The following is a 23,416-nucleotide window of genomic DNA, read 5'->3' as shown; positions in this document are numbered from 1 at the left end:
GGGCGTAGTATAAGTATGCAAATTGGGAGGCAGCATAGTTTGACCACCTTGATTATTTGGATCAGCTGTGTTTGATTAGGGTTGGAGCAAAGCTGTGCAGAGCTGCGGGAATCCAGCTGAGACCTATGATTTACAGTGTAGTTAAATAGATAAAATTAATCCATTGTACAATTGTACAACTTACAGTTTTACATTTAACAATATTTTAATTTGTAAGCCAAAATGGATCATGGACAGGTTTTAGAAAAGCGAATTATTAGTATTATTATTATGTCTCAGGAATCAGTGAGCTAACTTTTACAGCATTTTATTTAAGCCCTGCTTCGTTGCCTGTCAATTTATTTTAAAAGATGCACACTGCCAAATTTATGCCTTATATTTTACTTCCCAGCGCGCAGTGTTTTATCTGAAGCTCTCTCTCTCTGTATGTGTGAGTGTGTGTCTGGGCGTGGCCATGGGCTGTGATGTACAGGCTTTATTCTGGCTGTTTTCCGCGACCCGCTTGAATAGCCATGTGTTGCGCTAGCAGCGCGTCAGAATCACTTGCTCCTGCAACATGTACCACAAGACACGCGCGCAAACCGCTCTAAACAGCATCCCCCAACTATAAAACAACTCCGAAATCACGGTAAGTACATTTAAATGCCAGACAAAAAGTAGAAAGAACTTTCTACTTGTCAGTCTGAACTTCAATCAACCTGTCAGGAAGGAAACGACATCTTTCTCGAACAATTCCCTCAGGGGAGTGAATGCAAATAACGCCGTTTTTTTGTGCGCCAACAGATGGCCGTGATGGCGAACCACAAACTTTGGAGAGCCGTGGATTATTTTGGAGCGCTTCTTTTGTCACTGGATGAGCAGCACCGGGTGACAGACAGACTCATGGCATCTTAAGTGAAGTGAGCAGTAATGGATTCGCTCTACATCGCCATTGAGCTGGTGATCGCGGTGCTGTCCATCGCCGGTAATGTGCTGGTGTGCTGGGCAGTGGCCATCAACTCTACGCTCAAGAACGCCACCAATTACTTTCTGGTGTCGCTGGCCGTGGCTGACATTCTGGTCGGCTGCCTTGCCATCCCCTTTGCCATCACTATAAGCATCGGTCTGTGGTCAGACTTTTACGGATGCCTTTTCCTGGCCTGTTTCGTTCTGGTACTGACTCAAAGTTCAATATTTAGTCTTCTAGCGGTTGCCATAGACAGATATCTGGCGGTCAAAATCCCCCTGAGGTGAGTCTTTCTCGCTTTATTAGTGTGGCTTTCATGTTTTGTTTTTTCGAATTTGTATTTCACTCAATGATTCATATATGTGATTTAAGAGTCAAAGTGGTCAAAAGCCGTATATATACACACTGTACAAACAGCTGTCTTGAAAAAAGCTTTGACATTTACGCGCGCGTGCACGACATTCCGCGCATGACACCGTGAACCTGTTCTTCGACGTCTTCTGTCTTTTAGCAGTATTGTATAAATTATCAGATAGTACAAGATTACATTAATGTGTTAACTCGTAATCTTTATCTAGCACCTTTTCTGCAAGACTGTTATTCTTTGAGATCGAGCAGTAATCTGGGATCAATATGATGCTCTCTGTTGCAACTCGTTCGAAGTTCAATCTAGTTTAATCCTCAAAACGCGTTCAAAATATAAAAGTCAGCGTTCAATGTTTTTATACTGATGCTATTTATATTTCATATTAGTTTTTTTCATTAATGAGAGACTATACCATGGTATTACTCCATTTAGCCCTCTTTATTAATTGATAAATTCAGAAAAGTACACTAAAAATGCAGGGTTCCACAATTCCTTCATGTTGTCCCAACACAAATCTATTAAGTTCCTTCATCGATTTTTACAAATTTAAGTGGTACAAAACAATTAAAGTTATCCCCCTAAAAATACCTCAAGAATTGTGTTGTGTTATTAAGTAATTTAAACAAGCAGCAGAAGTTAATTTTGAGTGCAGTTAACTTTCTTTGATTATTACTGCACTGTAAAAAATCTTGGTTGCCTTAAATTTTTTAAGCTGAATCAAATTAATTATGAGTCTATCAAATTAATCAAGAGTATATCATGTTAAACTGACCTAAAATTAAGTTAGAACATGATTAACTTAGATTAACAAGTTACAATGAACTACAAACATATGCTGTCATAACTAATTGTTTATATAATTGTTTACTCAACAAACAATTCAGTAAATCTGTATTGTTCATTAACAACATGCTTATTATTATGAAAAAAACTCAAATAAATTAATTCAAATGTGAGATTTGAAAACACATTTACTTTCAGACGCAATAAAAAGTGTAAATGCTGAAATGGGTTGCTAGTAGTATGCAGTTGTGTTCAGATTTATCAACACAAGTCTATCCCAGGAGGGATTGTATATATGTATATACAGTTGAAGTCAAAATGTTTAGCCCCCCTTTGAATTATTGTTTCTTTTTTAAATATTTCCCAAATAATGTTTAACAGAGCAAGGAAATTTTCACAGTATGTCTGACAAAACTTTTTCTTTTGGAGAAAGTCTTATTAGCCCCTTTAAGCTATGCTTTTTCTTGATAGTCTACAGAACAAACCATCATTATACAATAGCTTGCCTAATTACCCTAACCTACCTAATTAACCTAGTTAAGCCTTTAGATGTCACTTTAGGCTGTATAGAAGTGTCTTGAAACTTATCTAGTCATATATTATGTACTGTCATCATGGCAAAGAAAAAAAAAATCAGTTATTAAAAATTAGTTTTTAAAACTATTATGTTTAGAAATGTGTTAAGAAAATCTTCTCTCCGTTAAACAGAAACTGGGGAAAAAATAAACAGGGGGCTAATAATTCTGACATAAACTGTATATATAAATAAACTTTCAAAACTCATCTGTTTATGCAAAGATTGACATTAATTCCAGCCTGTGCTTTTAATATATGTTAAAGCTTCAAAATTCAACTCTAACTGCATTCCTTTTGTTTAATATAATTATAACTTCGCCTATATTTAATCCACAACACAACTCAAGTGTAAACTAGGTTACTCATCTGGCTTAAAGATATCTCAGTCACTCCTTCTAGATAAAATAAACCACTCAATCACTTCAGGTGACAAGATTGTTAAAGAATCTATTTAATTTGTCCAAAACTTTTTTTGGAAAATGAAGATTATTTGCATAGTGGTATTTCAGAGTATATCCCGCTGTCTGTGTGTGTGTGTGTGCGAGGTGCTGGAGCATCATTCATATTCTTGACCCTTCTAAATATGGTCAAAACCAACTTTTCATTCTAGCGGTAGTTCCTCTATTTATAAATGAGCATAGAAAATCAATGCTGGAGAACTGTTGAACTTACCCAAATCACTATCTACTATGTAGATATCAATTTAGCGAACAATTAAACATAATGAATGTACTCTATGGCACCTTTTTTATGAGGTTTTACTATATGCATTAAAATAAGTGGATGGAAATATACAGTGCTCAGCATAATTGAGTACACCCCATTTTAAAAATTAATATGTTCATCCATTTAATTTCCATCCATCTGCGTGAATATAGGCAATGTATTTTGGTGCATTTAAACAAAACAGATTTATTAAACAGTTATATTTATTAAAATAATAATAATAATAACAATAATAATAATAAATAAGTTTATTTTTTATAACATAAATTTGGGTGTACTACAATTTTTGGACTGTTTTCGTAAGTTATTCTGTTAGATAACCTACAGATTTGGCTGCAATACTAACTAATGTATATGTACAAATATAATATTGTATAGCTTCCTATTAAAAATATGAATTAAAAGAAAGTTAATTTGCCAGGGGTGTATTTATATATGCTGAGCACTGTGTGTATAATATATATATAATATATATAATATATATATATATATATATATATATATATATATATATATATATATATATATATATATATATATATATATATATATATAAAACACACACACATACATACTTACATGCATACAGTATAGCCACATACAAACACTGAAATACTCGGCATAGCTCAAGACAACACACATGCAGTCACAGTACAGAAGCTAAACCTGGCTTCCTGACTTGTATATATCTCCCTGATTATCTTAATCGGTGTTAATCTGTTAAGCTCAGGAGGGCGATTCAAAGAATGGTGTTTGTTGTCAAAGAAAGCCCTGACGATGAAGGACAGAGCAATGACAACAAACCTTAAGGATTAAGAATAAACCGTTTGCTCAGAGAAACGGAGAACATGGGGAGTTATATAATGTATATACATTTATTTTTATCCTTGCAGTGTACTAGATTTGTCTTCATGACTTGACTCGTGACATGATCAAACTCTACAGTTCAACCAAGTGACTTTTATTGACATTTTAGTCAATAATATAATGTATAAGAAATAATATATAGAGGTATAAATCTGTAAAATAAGAGAAAATGTACTGGCAGTCCATTACAAGGTTTTTGTAACATAATATACAACACCAACACAGACAAATCACTTTAAACTATTAAAATTGTTCATAGAAGTCACTATTTTTAAAACATTTTAAGGTTAAAAGTTGTCAGAAGAAAGATCCAGGTCTTATAATGTGATTCAAAAGCATGAATAAATGGGGAAAAATAAAAAACATGAATCACAAAATATAGAAAACTGCCTTGTAAAACAGGATTGTTATTTTCTATAGTGACATCTTGTTTCACTGCTGCTCAGTGTCACTTTTGCAGTCATATTACATTAGAAATCATTGAAAATCATCTATAGATTGGTACAGAAAGCAAGCGTGTTTGTCCTAGTAATTTCTTGCATCCTCAGTCCATGTTTCATGCCACGCATTTGCCGTAGCATGCCTGTGAAACTGAACATGTTGGCCTCAGGTTTCATTCCCACAGCCAACAAGTGTGTTAAGTCCTGCAGGAATGCAGTTTCTGTGTATTTGCAGAGTTTGATGAAAGTTCTGGAATAAGGAAACACAATCAGATGGCGATTCTAACGTTCAAGATTTGCAGCGCTCAGTTCTGGGTGGTCATGTTACACTCGCTGGTCCATGTCCAAGCTGAACGTATGTTTCTAGTTATGCGCCGTTTACTGGAAACTCAGACTTGCTGTTAGTATGGATCCAAGTTTCCTCGCGGTGCTGCCAGACAGAATTCCCTCATCAGTTTTCATTCAGCACATCTCTCTCTCACGCTCATCCTCTCTATAAACACAGAAGCTCAGAGAGATTCGCCGCACATCCACTGACTGAAGGGTCTAAATAGGGTTCACGTTTCCTAAAACAGTAAGCTGTTATTATATAAATGCAAGTGTGGGCTAAAATCAGATCTTTTTACTGCTCTGCGAAAGAGGCCGAGAGTTTCCTCTGCTGACTCATTGATTGTGCGGTTAAATAAGGAGAGGTGGTTGATGGCAGGACTTTCCCTTTTAGTGGCGCATGTGTTCACACATTATGGCTTTTTAATATGGCCAGATCCTTCTGTCTTTCTGGTTCTCTCTAAAGTTATTCTTTATTCTTCTATATATACAACAGAAAAGAAAATGTGATCTGTGTAAGCGTCACCTACGTACTTATTTCGGCAGATGAAATAGAAAAGTCATAGTTTTAGGACAAAACGTAGGTAAGAAAAGTATGACGGTTCCTACATATTATCAGTTTAATCACTATTCAGTCTCTTTCTACATAAACAAATGCCTTTTAATCTGATTTGTCATTAATAAGTGACAGAAAAGTGGACTGATGAACTAGTGAGGCATTACAGGTCAGAGTATTGATTGTTTTGTTTTAAATAAAGACAAGAAAAATCCATCACCTTGTGAATTAAAGGGACAGTTCACCCAAGAATGGATGTTGATCATCATTTGTTGACACTCCACTTTTTCCAAATTTGTTTGAGTTTGATCCTTCTGTTGAACGCAAATTAATAAATATTAAAGGAGGTTGAATATTATATATATATATATATATATATATATATATATATATATATATATATATATATATATATAGATAGATAGATAGATAGATAGATAGATAGATAGATAGATAGATAGATAGATAGATAGATAGATAGATAGATAGATAGATAGATGAGTGTGTGTGTGTATTTATATATTTATATTCATATATATATATATATATATATATATATATATATATATATATATATATATATATATGAGTGAAGAGCATGAGACTGATTTCTGTGACGTCCCAGGGACAGACGAGTCTTCGCTGAGGCTTAGCTTCCTGCCTCCAAGCGCAGGCTCTTGGCAGACTGTTAATTTGGTGCGTGTTGGCAGACCATGAGTGGTCTATAATCTGATTTTGTGAATGGAGGATCTAATGAGTGCATATCTCCAAATTCAAAAGAAGGACAACCTATCGGTATATACTGTATTGTTATATTGGTAATATACTGTAAAAATACCTAATGAGACTATTATCTCTGCTCTGTCAACTTTTGTAGGTGAAAATTGAACTGCACCGTTTGACAAAGTGACTTTTATTGACATTTTAGTAATAAAAAAAATGTAAAGTAAAAGATATTATGTAAACAGTAATAAGTAACAAAATAATAATAATAATACAAAAGGTACTGAAAGTTTATTACCATGTTAATAGTATGTAATTGTAATTTAAAAACAATAGGACAGACAATAAACCACTTCATTGTTAGCTTAAGCCATTAAAGGTTCATAAGTAACTCTTATTTTCATAATTTTCAACATCAAAAGTTATTGGAAGACAGATAAAAGCACAAATCAACAGAAACTGTGACTGTGTAAAACTGTGCATTTACGAGCATGTTTTATTACAGTATGCTGACTGATTTTTAACGTTATCTTTAGTGTTCCGCTTAAAAAGTTGTGTTGATACATAATGCTGATAAACGCCAGATTATTTCCACTAACTGATCCACTTTACGTGTGGGCTGCTGGTCATGAGGGCTTTGATTGGTGCCTTTCATATGACATTGCATGCAGAAGATGAATTCATGCTAAGATATTGGCAGCGTGGGAGTTTTTTTGCTTAGTTGAAAGTGTTTTGGGAAAAAAAAACAGAATGTATAAGTTGTGTACTGAAGTTTTTAAAATACAACCATTTGTCCCATATTTGCTTGCATTTTGTATCTGTAATCAGGTTTTGAAGTAAATTCAATTGAAAACATATTTTATATGTCTATATCAGTCCGAGTAATCAGTATCTGCAACAATTTCTATTTAGGTGCATCCCTACTAAACTGACTAACATTAAGATTATGCGTGCATACATTTTGCAGGTATTAACTGCACAAAGTTCTCTTGCCTGCTCAAATATTGTATAAAATCCACACAAATACCTCTAATAGCTCGTTTCCACTGAGTGGTTCGGTACGGTACGCTTTTATGTCCATTTCCACTGTCAAAATGTAACAAAAATACAAACTGTACCACTTTTTGGGTACCCTTTTCAAAGGGTGCCTATCACAAAAAAATGGTACCAAAAGGCAGAGCTAGACACGCAGCTGAACACTGGTTGCAGGAAGATGCATTCTGCTTTATTGGAAGTGTCCAACTCCTCCCCCTCTTAATAGCTGCTCAATAGATCTGGTCATTTCCTTCTCTAGAAAAAGTCACAAATTCTAAAAACTTGGACCCCCATCCCAACTCTTTTTTGACTCTTTGACCTGATTAGATTCTGACTGAGATTGTCAAGGGTAAAAAGCCATCTGGTTGTGCGAGTATTCTTCCTGAATTGCATTTATGTTTTGTTTTTATCATCTATTGGAAGCTGTTTGGACAAAACCATGTGTAGGTATAGTGTGTCTACAGTCATACTGGAGTGACAGAAACACATAATAAATCTCTTTTTTAAAATTTCTTGAAGTTAAAATTGGATATAAATTCCTTCTATTTTCAGACCAACCACAACGTGACGTAGGAGTGTGGTTTCCCCATCCACCGAATTTATTGACAGCCGCATATTAACATGTCTCTATAGTAACATGTATAATCATATCAACAAGACAGGACGTGTGTGTGTGTGTGTGTGTGTGAGTGTGTGTGTGAGTGAGTGTGTGTCCGTCTGTGTATGTGCTGGAAATTTGTAATGACATTAGCCCCTTTCACACAGTGATACCGGTAAATTTATGGTAAATTTTCGGAACGACTTTACCAGTAAATTCAAAAAAGCGCTATTCACACAGGCGAGGACGTCACGGAATTTTTCCGGAAAAGAGCATTCACACATCCATTCCAAAATGCCGGTAAATTCTGACATCATTAACCAGAAATGAGCTCTAAATGGCTACGCTTGTATTTATAAACATTTGACTACATCACAAACTCTGTGGATGGATCAGTATTGTGAACAACTTCGATGAAAACATATAGATAAACTCTTTTGCATGTCGAGATGTACATGATATGTGTGTGCTGGCGCTCATGGGCTGTTTCACGGGCACACACAAAGCCTGAAGATCAACAAACAACGGCTTATCATAAGCATCTTATCGATAATTATTTACACAGTTGGCATTAAGATGAACATATAAACGTTATCTGACTAACATCTAGCAGCTAAATATGTCTGGTAAAATATTCAAAGGCTTTTATTCTCATAAACGGCGCGGATGTGGATGCTTCTGACTGTTCTGATTGGTTTAAGCAGGCGTCTCACATCAACACGTTCTAGACGTGCACGCTCTATCCGGCAATCTTCCTTCTGCATTCACACAGCGCAGCATTCCGGCAAATGCAGCATTCCTGCAAATTACAGGTAATCTTACAACTTCTTTTTCCGGAAAATAGCCAGAATGAATTTACTGGTATTTTCAAAAAGGGCCTATTCACACATACACACTGTATGTGTGAAAGGGGCTATTGTGTGTGACTCATCATTGCAGAAAAGCTTGAATTAATTCCACAACAAATACATCAAATAATCATTGGTAAAGTTCTTACTGTAGTATTTCTCACAGACGTTACGTGAGCTCTGCTTCCTTCATGCCTGTCACTGTGCTATTTATCTGATGCAGCTGAAGATTGAGGCATACTAGGAGAGAACTAGCAAGGCACAGGCTACAAAAACAGCTACATTGTGGTCAGAGCAGAAAATCCAATGTTCTGAAGGGTGTAATAAATAATCTGATGGTTGTTTAGAGCTAAAACTTTACAGACACATTCTGAAGACACAAAAAAAAGTATCCTAAATCTTGAAAAGAGGTAAAATAGGTGCCTTTTAATATATAGTTTCGTTTTTTTTTTTTTTTTACAATTAAAAGAGTCTGTATAAATTTCTCAGTTGATTATTATTCCTCCTGAGAGGTCTACATGTGGGTGGGTGGGTGTGGGTATGCAACAATGGATAGTTCTAGTTTGGGCTTAAACATTGTCTTAAAAAAGGAAAAACTTGATATATTGTTGCTGATCTTTTAGTTTTTGCCACTGTGATCTTTTTAGTTTTGAGATGCCTTTCCTTCACATGCTTACATGTGTGGTTGAGAGTGTGGTATCTCTTTAAGGCTATTGTGGTGGCTCTTTTCACATAAACTGAAGTCTGTTGGCAGAGATGTGTGGTCTAAAACGAAAGCGTGCACAGAATAGAATGAAGGGGTGACCGAGAGGAAGCGAGGGAGAGATGGCCATGCCAGCGGGTTGTTGTCATGCCACAACTAATCCACTCTCCCCTCCATTCATGTGCCCTGAGAGTAGAGAAGAGCTGGTGCTGAGAGAGAGAGAGAGAGAGAGAGAGGGGGGGGGGGAAGAAATAAATGTTACAACTGAAAGAACTGTCCGACAAAAGGAGACTGTGCTCTTGGAAAATGCAATGCTAAATGCAATGACATAATGCGCATCTGGAAAAACAAAGAATTGAAATGATGCACAACAAAGAAGATGAGGATGGATAAAATAATGCGCACAATTAGAAGTCAAAGCAATGGTTTGCAGTGAATACACATGCTCTAAAAATGGAGCTACGGTTCAGATATTACCCAAAACATGACAAATTTTAAAAATCTCATTTTTAACAAGGACATATTATGCAGAAATCCCTTTTAAACACAACAGTCTGTGAATGCAACCAGTTTTTAATGGTAAATATGTATTTGATTGAATTTTTATAATCACATTTCATTAAAACAGCCTGCAGAAACAATTTGATCAACAGTCTACACTTGTTCGTGTCATCAGTGGGGGAAGCTCCGCCCTTTAGTGATGATCTCTTCCTCATTAGCATAGGAGGTTAGTCTTGTTTTTGAATCTGCCACTATGCTGATGCACAGGCATTTGTAGCTCCGCCCTCTTTCTGGGAGCACAATCTCATTTGAATTTAAAGTGGCATTATTTGTTGGATATTTTCAGCAGAAACTTCACATACACACTACATGAGACTTGTTTTATCGTGTAAAAAGGGGCAGAATAAATCCCCTTTAATATATTTTGAAGATTTATTAAGATTAGAAGTGTTGCTATGTTGATTATGTAGTAGGGCTCGAAATTGCGACCCTTTTGGTCGCATATGCGCCCGAAAATTAATCTATGCGACCTCATAATATATGGAAGCATTAGTGCGACTGCAGATAATGGTTGTAGTGCGACCTGTTTTGATTTTTTCTAAAAACGTGCTGAATCGCTCTTCCCTGCCGCTATTTTGGTTTATATAAGCCGTCAATCACGCAAGGTATTCCGCTGTCAGATGACAGGGAAGGAGCTTTTATGACCACGGGAAATGCAAACGGCTGAAGAGTGAAAACTTAAGGCACGCAGGTTTGCAAACCCCACCTAAAGTTGAGGCGCAGATGAGAGCGATCATGACATGTAGTGAATATTGATCCGCCAGCTGCAGATCAATAGACTACGTGCTTTTCGGAGAAAGCGCTCGAATCTCGATGCGTTGCGTTCACTGCGTGTTCAGCGCAAATGTCCGCTAAAAGTCAAATCTAATACTGTACATATCATCGCCAAAGAAGCTCGCCTTTACTAAGTTTACAGTGAAACTGCGGCTCATAACAAACAGCGGTATTGCACCGGTGGTCACCGCAAGAATCCTGCTCAACCTGCTTATAAATTGGGTCGGCTGACTCGCCTGCTTTTCCACTAACACAGAAAAATGAAGATCATCTCAGACTGAACAGTTAAATTGACACAAACTGAAACCAAAACTTTTAAAGAGTGATAGAAGTGAGACTTTACTTAATTTCTTTTGTCTATTCTTTCTTGAGGTGTATATATATATTTTTTATTTATTTACTGATGACTGTTTTGCAGCTTTCAGCCTTGAATTGAATGATTTATTATAATTTTTTGTTTGTTTTGTAGCAGAATTATTATTTATTAAACTGACATGCATATAAAACAGCAGTACAAAATCAATATTTCTTACTGCAATGCTTCATTTTTTGTTTGATGCAAACTATACATTTGTTTTTCATAAAGTTACAGATTTTTTATAGCAGATAACTTGTATTCAAGCACATTCAAGGCAGCATGATGATGAGAAATGTAATTCATTGTTACTATTATTGTCATTTTCATCATCATTAATATTTTATAATTATTCGACATTCATTTTGGAATTATTGCACACAAATATCAATGTCATCACAGCATTAGTTATAGTTGTTTCTGGTTTTTGTTAGTCCTAATTGATGTTGTTTTAAAATACAATAAATTCCTTAAAATACAATTTGCAGAGGTGCTTAATCATTTTTGGTGGGTGCTCCTACATTTTTTCTGGTGCTCCTAAATTTTTTCTGGTGCTCCTAAATTTTTGAAGTTGGAAGCACCGGTGCTACCAAGTAAAAAAGTTAATTTCGAGCCCTGTGAAGTGATTATGAACTGCTGCTATGTTGCTTTTTAAGCTGTTATCAGACAGTTTATTATTGTCCCAGGTAAAAACACCTGACCTCAGTGATGATATTATCTTTGTCTCTAGATGACTCAGTTTTTCCATTTATCTTGGCTCCCAAGCAAAACAAATAGATAGTCAGATAGCTAAGCTGCATTTTTTGAGCACTGATGTATTATAACTTGCTATTATAAAGCACCGATGCTGGAGGACAGGCTACTAAGTGTAAATAATTATTTAGATGTAATGTGCAGTCACTTTCAATGCTCCCTGGCAAGATTTTGTTGGTGAAAATCAGTCATTTGAATTCTGTGCAAGCTGGAATTTGTGTGGGTGAAAATAAAAAATTCCCCGCACAGATTTGACTGATGTTCAAGTTGGTCACAAGACGTCACTGCACTGACCAACAGTAAGAGACTTCTGTGCGAGAGTTACTTTATGCACCAATATATTACTATGGAACTTTGTTTGTATAAATCTTGGTGAACAAGTCTTTAGATATTTGGTTCAATTACTGTTATTTGTGAGGATTTTATTGTCAAATTCGTTATTTTAAATAATCACATTTGTTTAGTATTTTTATATTTCTGCATAGCTTTAAAACCTGGAAAATTGAAATTCATTTTTAAAATATTTCTCAAGGGATTTTGAACATAGAAAGGATATTTTTCACTGTATGTCCTATTTTAATTTCTTCTCGAGAAAGTCTTATAGTAGTAGTAGTAATAACAACAACAACAACAAAAGTGTTTATAAATATATTATTATTTATAAATATTAATAAGGTATTTATAAAGTTTTTAATACATTAATAAATAAGAAAAGTATTTAGAAATATATCATTTATAAATATTAATAAGTTATGTATAGAGTTTGATAAATAAATAAAGACAAGTATTTATAAATATATTACTTATAAATATTAATAAATTATTTAGAAAATGTTTAATAAATTAATACATAAATAAATAATCATTATAAATATATATTACATGTAAAATTTAATAAGTTATTTAAAAAGTGTTTTTGTAAGTTAATAAATAAGAAAAGTATCTATAAATATATTATTTATAAATATTAATATGTTATGTATAGTGTTTAATAAATAAAGACAAGTATTTATAAATATATTATTTATAAATATTAATAAGGTATTTAGTGTTTAATAACTTAATAAATAAGTATTTGTAAATATATTATTTATAAATATTAATAAGTTATTTATAAAGTATTTAATAAATTAATAAATAAAAAATAAGAATAGTATTTATAAATATTATTATTATTATTTATTTAAAAAAGTTTTTTTTTTATTCACAACAGAACAAACAACTGTTGTCCAATGACTCGTCTAATTAACCAAATTAGCCAAGTTAAATCTTTAAAATGCACTTTAATTTGAATACAAGCATCTTTCAAAATTCCTAATCAAATATAATATACTGACATCATGACAAAGACAAAAATAAATGAGTAATTAAAACTATTATATTATTTAAACCATCAATAACAAATCTCCCCGTTAATCAGCCCTTGAGAAACAGTTAAATAAACACATTATAATTGTTATCTTCAAACAAGATACATAATTTTCTGAATTTCTCTAAAATGTATTAATTTATTTATTTAGCTGTACATTTAACATTCATAATACTTCAACGCTTGTCTAAAATACAAAAATAACTGCACTTAATATTCTTTGTTTTTAAGTACGCAGTTAACCATTTGGTGCAATACTTGGTTCACTGTATTGCAGTTACATTTAAAGTATCTGCATTTATTGAAGGGGTAGTTCACCCTTAAAAATAATAATGCACACACTATTTAATTTTTTTTCCTCTGTTGATCACAAAACAAGATATTTTGAAGGAATTGAAAACCTGTAACCATTGAATTGCATACTAGGAAAAACAAATACTATGCAAGTCAATGGTTACAGCATTCAAGGTTTCTTCAAAATACATAAATTTGTGATCAACCATAAAAAGAAACTCAAACCAATTTGAAACAAGTGAAGGGAGTAAATGATGACAGAATTTTTATTTTTGGGTGAAATATCCCTTTAACTTGCAGGAAACCGAAACCTGTAAATTAAATTAGCCTCTCTGACTCAGACTACAAGCTTGCTCTTGCTCAAATCCAAAGTAAATCACCAAACTGTCATCCGCTGTATGTGTTTTGTCAATATAATGATGTCGTCATTGCCTAAAATGCTGGCAAGGATTACTTCACTTCCTCAAAAACACGCACACAATGTTTCAGTGCAACTAAACTCAGACCGCCTTCAACAGCTGACACTTTTCACATGACCACTCTGTCATGCAACCCATGCCATGTTTTCTCTGTGAAAGCGCCCTGAATATTTCAGTGTTTGTGGTTTACAACACCACCATAAGTGTATGGAGCTGCAATCGCAACTGTTACTCATCTACAAATGCATTATGAGTGCAAGGTAATGTAGTTTTGGCAGACAAACGAGCAGTTATCTCTCATGTGCTATCTATCAGTGGAGCAGCTCAGGTTGAGGTGGGGGTGATGAATAATGCACCTCCTCATGTATTACTCACTTCGCTCCATCAGCAGAAGCTGTCGAACGAAGTCTGATGAAAAGTCTCCAAGTGAAATCCCAAGTCATCAGTCACGCAAGTGTTTATGCGAGCTCTCTGAATTACTATACAATACATACAAATATAGGTGACCTCAACATTCATGATGGTCATGATATTGTAAACAAAATATAGAGATGCAAACTAATGATAAACAAGCTTTTGTCAGAAGTAACTTCCCTTTTGGAAACTTTTGCAATGAGTCTTTTTTTGTTTTCTAGTGGATTTTGTTGATTATAGGCTCATTTTAGAGTTAAACAGTGTAGTTTTACAATTCTTGAGTCGATTCAGTCGATCTCTAAGTCAGGCAGGAGCACCTTTAGCTTAGCTTAGCATAAATTATTGAATCTTATTAGGTCATTAGCATCTTGCATCATTAGCATCTAAAAGTGTTCCAGTAATTTTCATACTTAAAGCTTCTGTAGTTACATCGTGTACTAGCTAAGAGAAATTGAAAAAAATAGCTTTTTAGGCTGATATGGTTAGAAAGTATGGCCTGAAATAGAAATTAAGAAATTCCACTCGTTTGGTGGAAATAAGCTCATTTTACTACTCTTCTAGAGTTAAACAGTTTAGCATGACAATTTTTGAACCTATTGAGCCGATCCTCAGGTCTGGCAGGAGTAGTTTTAGCTTAGCTTAGCATAAATCATTGAATTAGATTTGGCCATTAGCATCTCACTCAAAATGTTAAAAAAAATATAAATAAATAACTAAAAATAAAAACTTGATTCCACTGTAGTTACATTGTTTGCTATCTAAGAGAAATTGGAAATTCTTCAGCTGATATGGCTAGAAAATAATCTCATTCTGGCATAATAATAAAAGAAAAACTCCGCTCTTTTTTGGAAAATAACTCATTTCACAACTCCTCTAGAGTTGAACAGTTTAGTACTTTAGAATCTATTCAGTCGATCTTCGTCTCTGGCAGTAGCACTTTTAGCTTAGCATAAATCATTGAATCAGATTAGACCATTAGCATCAGCCAAAATTAAAACAAAAATGGTGTCAATAATTTTCTTATTTAAAGCTTGACTCCTTTGTGGTTACATTGTGTACTGAAAGCAATGAACAATAAAAATACATAGTTGCTTTTTCAGGCTGATATGGCTCGTAATTAGTCTCATTCTGGCATAATCATTAAGAAACGTTTCGGGAAATAAGCTCATTTTACAACTCCTTTAGAGTTAAACAGTGTAGTTATAGTGTTTTTGAATCTATTCAGCCAATCTTCGGGTCTGGCAGGAGTACTTTTAGCATAGCTTAGCATAAATCATTAAATCAGATTAGACCATTAGCTTGACTTTTTTGTAATTACATCGTGAACTGGACGCCGTGGAAAAAGTTGCTTTTTTAGGCTGATAAGAATTATAGTCTTATTTTGGCTTTATAATCAAGAAATTCCAATTTTGGATTTCTTTCTCTTTTTTTTCTTGTTTAGGAAATAAGCTCATTTTACAACTCCTTTGGAGTTTAATTTTACTATTTTTGAACCTATTCAGCCAATCTTCAAGTCTGTCAGCAGCACTTTTAGCTTTTAAAAGCACTTTTAGCTTAAAAAAAAACGTTAAAAAAGATAATTTTCCTATTTAAAGCTTGACTCTTCTGTAGATACATCATCAACTAAAAGCAATTGAAAATGAAAAGTTGCTTTTTTTAGGCTGATATGGCTTGTAATTATAGTCTCATAATGGCATAATAATCAAGGAACTTTGCTTGCATACAATGAATGCATTAGGCGTAATGATATTACAAAGATTCTTATTCTGGTGGTGCTAGTCTAGGACCACCAGACCGAATCCAGACTTATCCAGCACGTTTTTACGCAGCGGATGCCTTTCTAGCCGCAACCCATCTCTGGGAAACATCCACACCCACTTATTCACACACACACGCACTCATAAACTATGGACAATTTAGCCTACCCAATTCACCTGTACTGCATGTCTTTGGACTGTGGGGGAAACCGGAGCACCTGGAGGAAACCCACGCGAACGCAGGGAGAACATGCAAACTCCACACAGAAACGCCAACTGACCCAGCCGAGACTCGAACTAGTGACCTTCTTGCTGTGAGGCGACAGCACTACCTACTGCGCCACTGCGTGGCCCAATTGGAGGAATATTTGAATCTAACATTTTTCCTTTATTTCATGCATCATGACCAATTAACTGCTCTGCATGTTATAGGTGCTGTATTTTTTTGTATTTTTCAAAAACAACCAAATACGCCACACATAAGATACAATCAACTGATGCACAAATGTACTAAATGAAGCTCAATGTTAAGACAAATACACAAGACATGTAACTCATTTCTTTTTGAATGGAGAAAAGTGTAACTGCCAATACAGTGAATAAAAAGCCCGCCTACTAGTACAGGAGCCAATCATCAATAGCTATATGGCGAATAAAGCCCGCCTTCTAGTACAGAAGCCAATCATTGCTCACAATAGACTGACAATACTCTGGGGGAGGGGCTGAGACCAGACGTGAGTTTCTGCAGATTTTGTGTTTTTCATAAATTTAGAAACAATCTAAAGACACAGTTGATGTTTATTTTATTGGTGATTTCTAATATGAAATTCAATGATAAGCTTGGCAAGCAGTTTTGGAGAATTCAATGTTTCCCAATTTAGACAGAATGCCTGAGCATACTGCATGAGAGGTGTTTTAAAGATAGCCGCTGAGTGAAATGACTTGCCTTAAAGGGACTTAAGATTAGCTGTCTGCTAAACAATAAAATAAAGATTTTTAAGTGAAACAATGTGTTTTTTATTTTTTTCCATTTTAAAACACATAAAAAGAAACATACATTTGACTTATAATGAAGAACTGCACAAAAAACTTGTTCATAAAGTCTTTTAACTCAATGATAATACACTCAAAAATGCTGCTTGTTCCGATTCATTATTTAAAATAAGTTTAAACAACACAATTCTTCAGTTTTTTGGGAGAGACACCAAAAATCTTTATGTTTATTTCCTTTAAATGTGTAAAAATGATTAGGTTAACTTAATTTGTGTTGGGACAACATGAATAAATTATGTTGAACCCAGCATCTTTTATAGTGTATAAAAACATCAGAAATATGAAATGAACAAATGTTAATATCATAAAACATCTTATTCAACAGAATTTCTGGTTTGTTTTTAGGAAAGGAACCAATGAAACCCCACTAACTAAACCCTTAAAAGCAGCAAATGTGGGCATTATGACCTGTGGAAAGTAATGTGAAATCCACCAAATCACAAAGTTTACAGAATTGCAGTTATTGTTTGATTAGGTGATATTATTAAACAATGCTTTGTGTTTTTCCAAAGTTGCTGAGGCATTTGCTTAGCTTCTGGTCGCTACATCCGTCTTCAGCATCACTGTTAACATTCCATTTACAGTCTTTGTAATAAAAATTGATTGCAATGCCATTTGTGTGCAAATGCAGACCTTAGATCGTCCGAAATAAAACTGATTTATGGCTTGTTGACTGATGCATCTCTACTAGTGTTTGACAATCAGACAGTGACATTTTGTCATTACATTTACTTGGAGTTTCTGTGGTTTTATATGGAACCATATCTGCATCAGAGCAGTTTCAAAAATGTGAAATAAATATGAAAATAAAAAGCGCATTTCAGCTCCTTAGATAATAAAACAGTAGGTCATGCACACAAATTCAGGCACTGGTAGGCACATTACTACAGAAGTCCTAGGAGGACATGCATGCTAATATTTTTTCTGGTGATCATGACTTTGATTTTCTCGTGATCTAGACATAGCAATAAAATGATTTCTTGTTATCATTACTTTTTTGTGCTTGTTTATGTATTAATTATTAATATGTACACTTTATAAGCTACACTTCACTAGTACTGGGTTGGACTCCTTTTGCCTTCACACTTTGTGGCATAGATTCAACAAGGTACTGGAAATGTTCCTCAGAGATTTTGGTCTATATTGGCATGATAGCATCATGCAGTTGCTGCAGATTTGTCGGCTGTCTATCCATGATGCGAATCTCCCATTCCACCACATCCCAAATGTGCTCTATTGGATTGAGGATCTGGTGAATGTGGAGGTCATTTGAGTACAGTGAACTCATTGTCATGATAAAGAAACCAGACTAAGATGATTCACGCTTTATGACATGGCGCGTTATCCTGCTGGAAGTAGAATGTTACACTGTGGTCATAAAGGAATAGACATGGTCAGCAACAATACTCAGGTAGGCTGTGGTGTCGACACGATGCTCAATTGGTACTAATGAGCCCAAAGTGTGATAAGAAAATCTTCCCCACACCATTACACCACCACCACCACCACCACCACCAGACTGAAATACAAGGCAGGATGGATCCATGCTTTCATGTTGTTGACGTCAAATCCTGACCCTTTCATCAGATTGATGTAGCAGAAATTGAGACTCATCAGAACAGGAAATGTTTTTCCAGTCTTCTATTGTCCAATTCTGGTGAGCCTGTGCAAATTGTAGCCTCAGTTTCCTGTTCTTAGACAGGTGTGTTCTTCCGTGCTGTAGCTCATCTGCCTTAAGGTTTCCCAGTAGAACAGCTATTTCTGAAATACCCAGACCAGCCTGTCTGGAACCAAAAACTATGCCACGTTCAAACTTTTCAATTAAATTCAATTCAGCTTTATTTGTATAGCGCTTTTACAATGTAGATTGTGTCAAAGCAGCTTCACATAAATGGTCATAGTAATTGGAACAGAGTAGTTCAGTAAAGTCACTTAAATCACCTTTTTTCTCCATCCTGATGCTCAGTTTGAACTGCAGTAGATCGTCTTGACCACGTCTACATGCCTAAATGCACTGAGTTGCTGCAATGTGATTGGCTGATTAGAAATTTGAATTAATGTGCAGTTGTACCTAATAAAGTGGCAGGTAAGTGTTTACCTGCCCAACGAATGGCTGAGCCACTGAAAATTCTCAGATGGCCTTTAAAACAGAATCTTCCACATGTAACTTAATGATTGTGTATGACGAAGGGGAAACTCGAGCAGCATTTGAGCCTGCACTTGCGCTGCGACCCAAGAGAGTCGCAGACACACATTAAGAACACCTTCAGAACACCTAATCACGTTTATGATCAATGTTCATTCATGATTATATTCATGTATATGCAGGGCCGGAGTGGGACTCTTTTTCAGCACTGGAGTTTCAAGCCTTAAACCGGCCCACCTCAGTTCACCACTGACTATATTGAAATAAGGTCATTTCTAAATCAGTTTCTAATTACACTATCACGTCTTTTTTTGAGAAAACAGCTGCTTTAGAACTTCAAATGTTCAACAACCCTTACAGTATTATATGTCTTAACAATAAAAATGAAAAAATAAAAAAAAAAGTTACTCAGACGAGGACCGAAGCCGGGTTGGCAGCGTCATAACCTAACGTGCTAACCACTGTACCACAACAGCTGTATATTGAATGGTGACTTATCTAGTTATATCATCCTTAACCTGCAGGCTGCATCCTGCTCACGAGGCTACGAGAAAATAGATAAAAAGAGCAGAGCTGCGGTAAAATAATGAATAAGAAGGCTGTGGTCAAGAAAATAAATAAATTATTTTTAAAAAGTGTGACTGCTGAGAGCAACAGATTCTGGAGCTAGAGACACTGCCCCTCGCGGCCAAAAAACGGACCGGCCCACCGGGAATTCTCCCGGTCCTCCCGATTAGCCAATCCGGGCCTGTGTAAATGGTCATATATCAATATTCACTAACATTCCCTCAACTGTTCATTTTTTAAAACATAGGTAGATGGTGCAAAATAAGTTGGTGCATAATTAGATTATGAAGAATGTTTTTGTTTCATTCTGATTTTGCTTTTATACGCCCTTTCCGCAAGTTAATTACAATTACATTCAAAAGTGAAAGCTGCAAATAATGCAATATGCGAACAAGAAAACTTTTTATGTCATGTTGAAATCTTAAGTAAATGAGTTACGTCAAGATCATCAAGATCACAAGATAATTAAGTCATGATCAAAGGAAAACAAGAAAGAAACAAAAAAAAAACATTTTAGAATGCATGGCCTCTTAGGACTTCCGTACATGACTAAACTCAGCTTTGTATACATTGAAACACTGAAAACGTACAATATTACAAAGTCCAAAAAGTCTCTTTATTGAACTTTTCTCTACTTCTATCCTTGTACAGGTATAGGGAGCTGGTCACAGGTAAAAGGGCGAGAGAGATCATCACCATTTTATGGATTCTATCCTTCATCATTGGACTAATTCCCTTTGTGGGCTGGAACCGTAAAGACTTGGCCTGCTCCAGAAACAAGAGCGGCTCTCTACAGACTAGCAACAGCAGCGATGACGATGCTGCGGAGACGAAAACAGGCTTTTTGCAAAGCTGCTACCTTGAGTGTTTCTTCGAGAAAGTGGTGGACATGAGTTACATGGTCTACTTCAACTTCTTTGGTTGCGTTCTGCCGCCTCTCCTCATCATGCTGGGCATCTATGCCAAGATCTTCACAGTGGCTCGCAAACAGCTCCGTCAGATCGAGTTGAAGTGCAGCGTGAGCAATGGCGAGAATCAACACCACGGTCTGCTGCAGCGGGAGATCCGTGCCGCCAAATCGCTGTCCATCATCGTGGGTTTGTTCGCTCTCTGTTGGCTGCCCGTGCACATCTTAAACTGCCTCACGCTCTTTTATAGTGAGCTGAAAAAGCCCAGCTTCATCATGAACATCGCCATTATCCTGTCGCACGCCAACTCCGCCGTCAATCCCATAATCTATGCGTACCGCATTCGGGAGTTCAGAGTCACTTTTAGGAAGATTCTGAACAGGCATATTCTTTGCCAACGGGACGAGTTGTATCGCAGCTCCAATGGAAGCAGCAGTAACAGAGACCAGATCACAATGACTATTGACCCTCTGCTATAGACGCCGGTGTCAGATATACGAGAGAAATGTTTACAGAACAAAAGACCTGCAAACAGCATAATCATGTATTGAGACGGTGACTTCATGTACAGAAGGGAAATAAGTATTGAACATGCACCATTTTTCTCAGAAGACACCGGATGTTGGTAATAATTCGTAAAATAATCAATATATGCAAAGAAATCAAAATTAATAAAGTTATGTGTAAGAATATGAAATGACACAGGAAAAAAGTATTAAACATGTGAAGAAAGGGAGGTGTAGAAAGGCATGGAAAGCCCAGACAGCAGCTGTCGTTTTTTTAACAACCTTCTGCTTTTTGTCAGTGTATATTAATAATAGCTGCTTTAGTCTAACATCTATGAAACCAGGGTGGATATTTCAGCAAGGTAATGATCCAAGACACAGCCAAGGAATCTCTCAATTGGTTTCAGAGAATGAAAAATTGCGCTTTAGAATGGGCTAGCCAATCACCTGACTCAAATCCAATTGAAAATACAAAATAAAGATTTGACAGAATCAGACAGAACCATCAAAATGTTTACAAAAACTCACACCTGAGCAATGTATGTGACTTCATTCTCCATATGAGAGTAGTCTTTAAGCTGCCATCAAAAAAAAGCCTTTTTAGAAAAAAAGCCTTTATAGAAAGAATGAAATACGTTTCAGTAGTTCAGTACTTTTTTCGTTGTGTCATTCCAGTGTTATCACACATAAATATTTTTTGGTTTTATTTTTATGCTTGTATTGTTGTTTTGTTTTTTAGTCAAAATCTGGCTTAACTCCATGTCAACAGCTTCATTAGAAATATTATTCCTAGGAAAAAAAACTTGACTTGTTCAATATTTACTTCCCCCACTGTATATGCCACTATCCTAAAGATCCCATGTGACATTGTGAACACATTGTCAGGATTCAACTGTGAAAAAATAGATGCTATTAAACTGTGGAAATATTTATAATTAACTTTTAAAAGCACTAACAGGCTTGAGGCTTGTAGTACACACCGGGACAGTTTTCGCTTGCACTAATCATCAGCGTTTTGATACTTCATCAGCGTTTTGATACTTTTTTTTCACACCAAAACCCCTCCCTAATATTAAATGGAACGTAATGAACTTGCAAGTCATGAAGGAAAAATGAAATTAAACTCATCGTTGAATCCTATTTGATCTATTTGGATCACATTGGCACCCTTTGATTAGTCAGGAGGGGTTAAACCTCGGTGAAAAGCTTCCTGGTGTGTACGAGCCTTTAAACAGCAACCTTAGGTCAAACTAAAAGCTTAAAAAGCTGAAAGCTAAGAGTGTTCAGGTGAAGTGTTGAACCATGAATTGAACCATATATACAAGAAGATCCTCTTGAACAATAAAACAGTAATTACGGGCAGCTTGAGATGAATTTTTAATGATCACTTGTAGAAAATCCCAGAGGAACAATCTGAATTCACAAGGAAGTCAGATGGATGCAACACTGAGGAACAGGACACACAGAGAAACGGCTTTAGATTGAATGTATTAGAAACTTTTGATGTTTTTTTTTTTTTAATGAGCGAGATGATTAGTTTAAGCTGCTCAGGAAGCCACACGAGGTAAAGACAAATTTAAGAATGAACACACAGATAAAAAAATGACCCTGTTTTTAATCGTTTTGCCATTTTAAAAGGCATGTTTTCGAATATGTTGCACTATGTACTGGCCTAACACAGTTTCAAATCTGACACCCAAACTACCACAATACAATACTGGATGCAAACAGCATCACTTGGAGAGGCATACTTTAAAGATATATTGCATCAAAACAAAAGCATCGTCATAAGCTTTGTTACAGTTTTTATATCGTGCTGTTTTTATAATGAAAAAACAAATAAACTGATGAAACAACGCATTTTGTTTTCTAATGCAGTGTTTTCCAACCATGTTCCTGGAGACACATCAACACTACATATTTTGGAGATCTTCCTTATCTGATCCATTCATTTCAGGTTTTGGAGTATCTTCTAATGGTCTGATGAGCTGATTCAGGTGTCTTTGATTAGGAAGAGGTTGAAAATGTGTCGTGTTGGTGTGCCT

General features: G+C 35.4%; 2 protein-coding genes across 8 annotated transcripts in view; one reads left to right on the top strand and one right to left on the bottom strand.

Annotated features, from left to right (window-relative positions):
• Positions 1–23,416, bottom strand: part of zswim7 (zinc finger, SWIM-type containing 7) — a 191,084-nt gene that overhangs the window by 112,774 nt on the left and 54,894 nt on the right. Inside the window, exon 7 of one of the 6 annotated variants that reach the window (XR_015489954.1) lies at positions 8,757–9,704. The exons of 4 other annotated variants lie outside the window; for them this stretch is intronic. The gene's annotated coding sequence lies outside the window, so the exon portion shown is untranslated. Of the gene's footprint in view, positions 1–8,756; positions 9,705–23,416 lie in introns of those variants that run through there. One more of the 6 variants, XR_015489951.1, reaches the window with a different exon arrangement.
• Positions 505–23,231, top strand: adora2b (adenosine A2b receptor). Of its 2 annotated transcripts, XM_087252173.1 has the most exons (3): positions 505–628; positions 784–1,229; positions 20,609–23,231. In XM_087252173.1, the coding sequence occupies exons 2-3, from the start codon at positions 910–912 to the stop codon at positions 21,342–21,344; spliced, it is 1,056 nt and encodes a 351-aa protein (XP_087108299.1). In that variant the 5' UTR covers positions 505–628; positions 784–909; the 3' UTR covers positions 21,345–23,231.

The sequence above is a fragment of the Danio rerio genome, chromosome 5 (assembly GCF_052040795.2).
Source record: "Danio rerio strain M-AB ecotype USA chromosome 5, GRCz13ab, whole genome shotgun sequence".
In the NCBI taxonomy this organism is placed as follows: Eukaryota; Metazoa; Chordata; class Actinopteri; order Cypriniformes; family Danionidae; genus Danio; species Danio rerio.
Note: the sequence above shows the minus strand (reverse complement) of the source record. Positions and strands in the feature narration are given on the sequence as shown.

What these genes read in the sequence shown, in the direction of transcription:
- adora2b (XM_087252173.1), top strand. Translation starts at nt 910, where the DNA reads ATGGATTCGCTCTACATCGCCATTGAGCTGGTGATCGCGGTGCTGTCC. An exon ending in GCGGTCAAAATCCCCCTGAG is followed by an intron (nt 1,230 to 20,608) that starts GTGAGTCTTTCT and finishes ATCCTTGTACAG; the next exon opens with GTATAGGGAGCTGGTCACAG.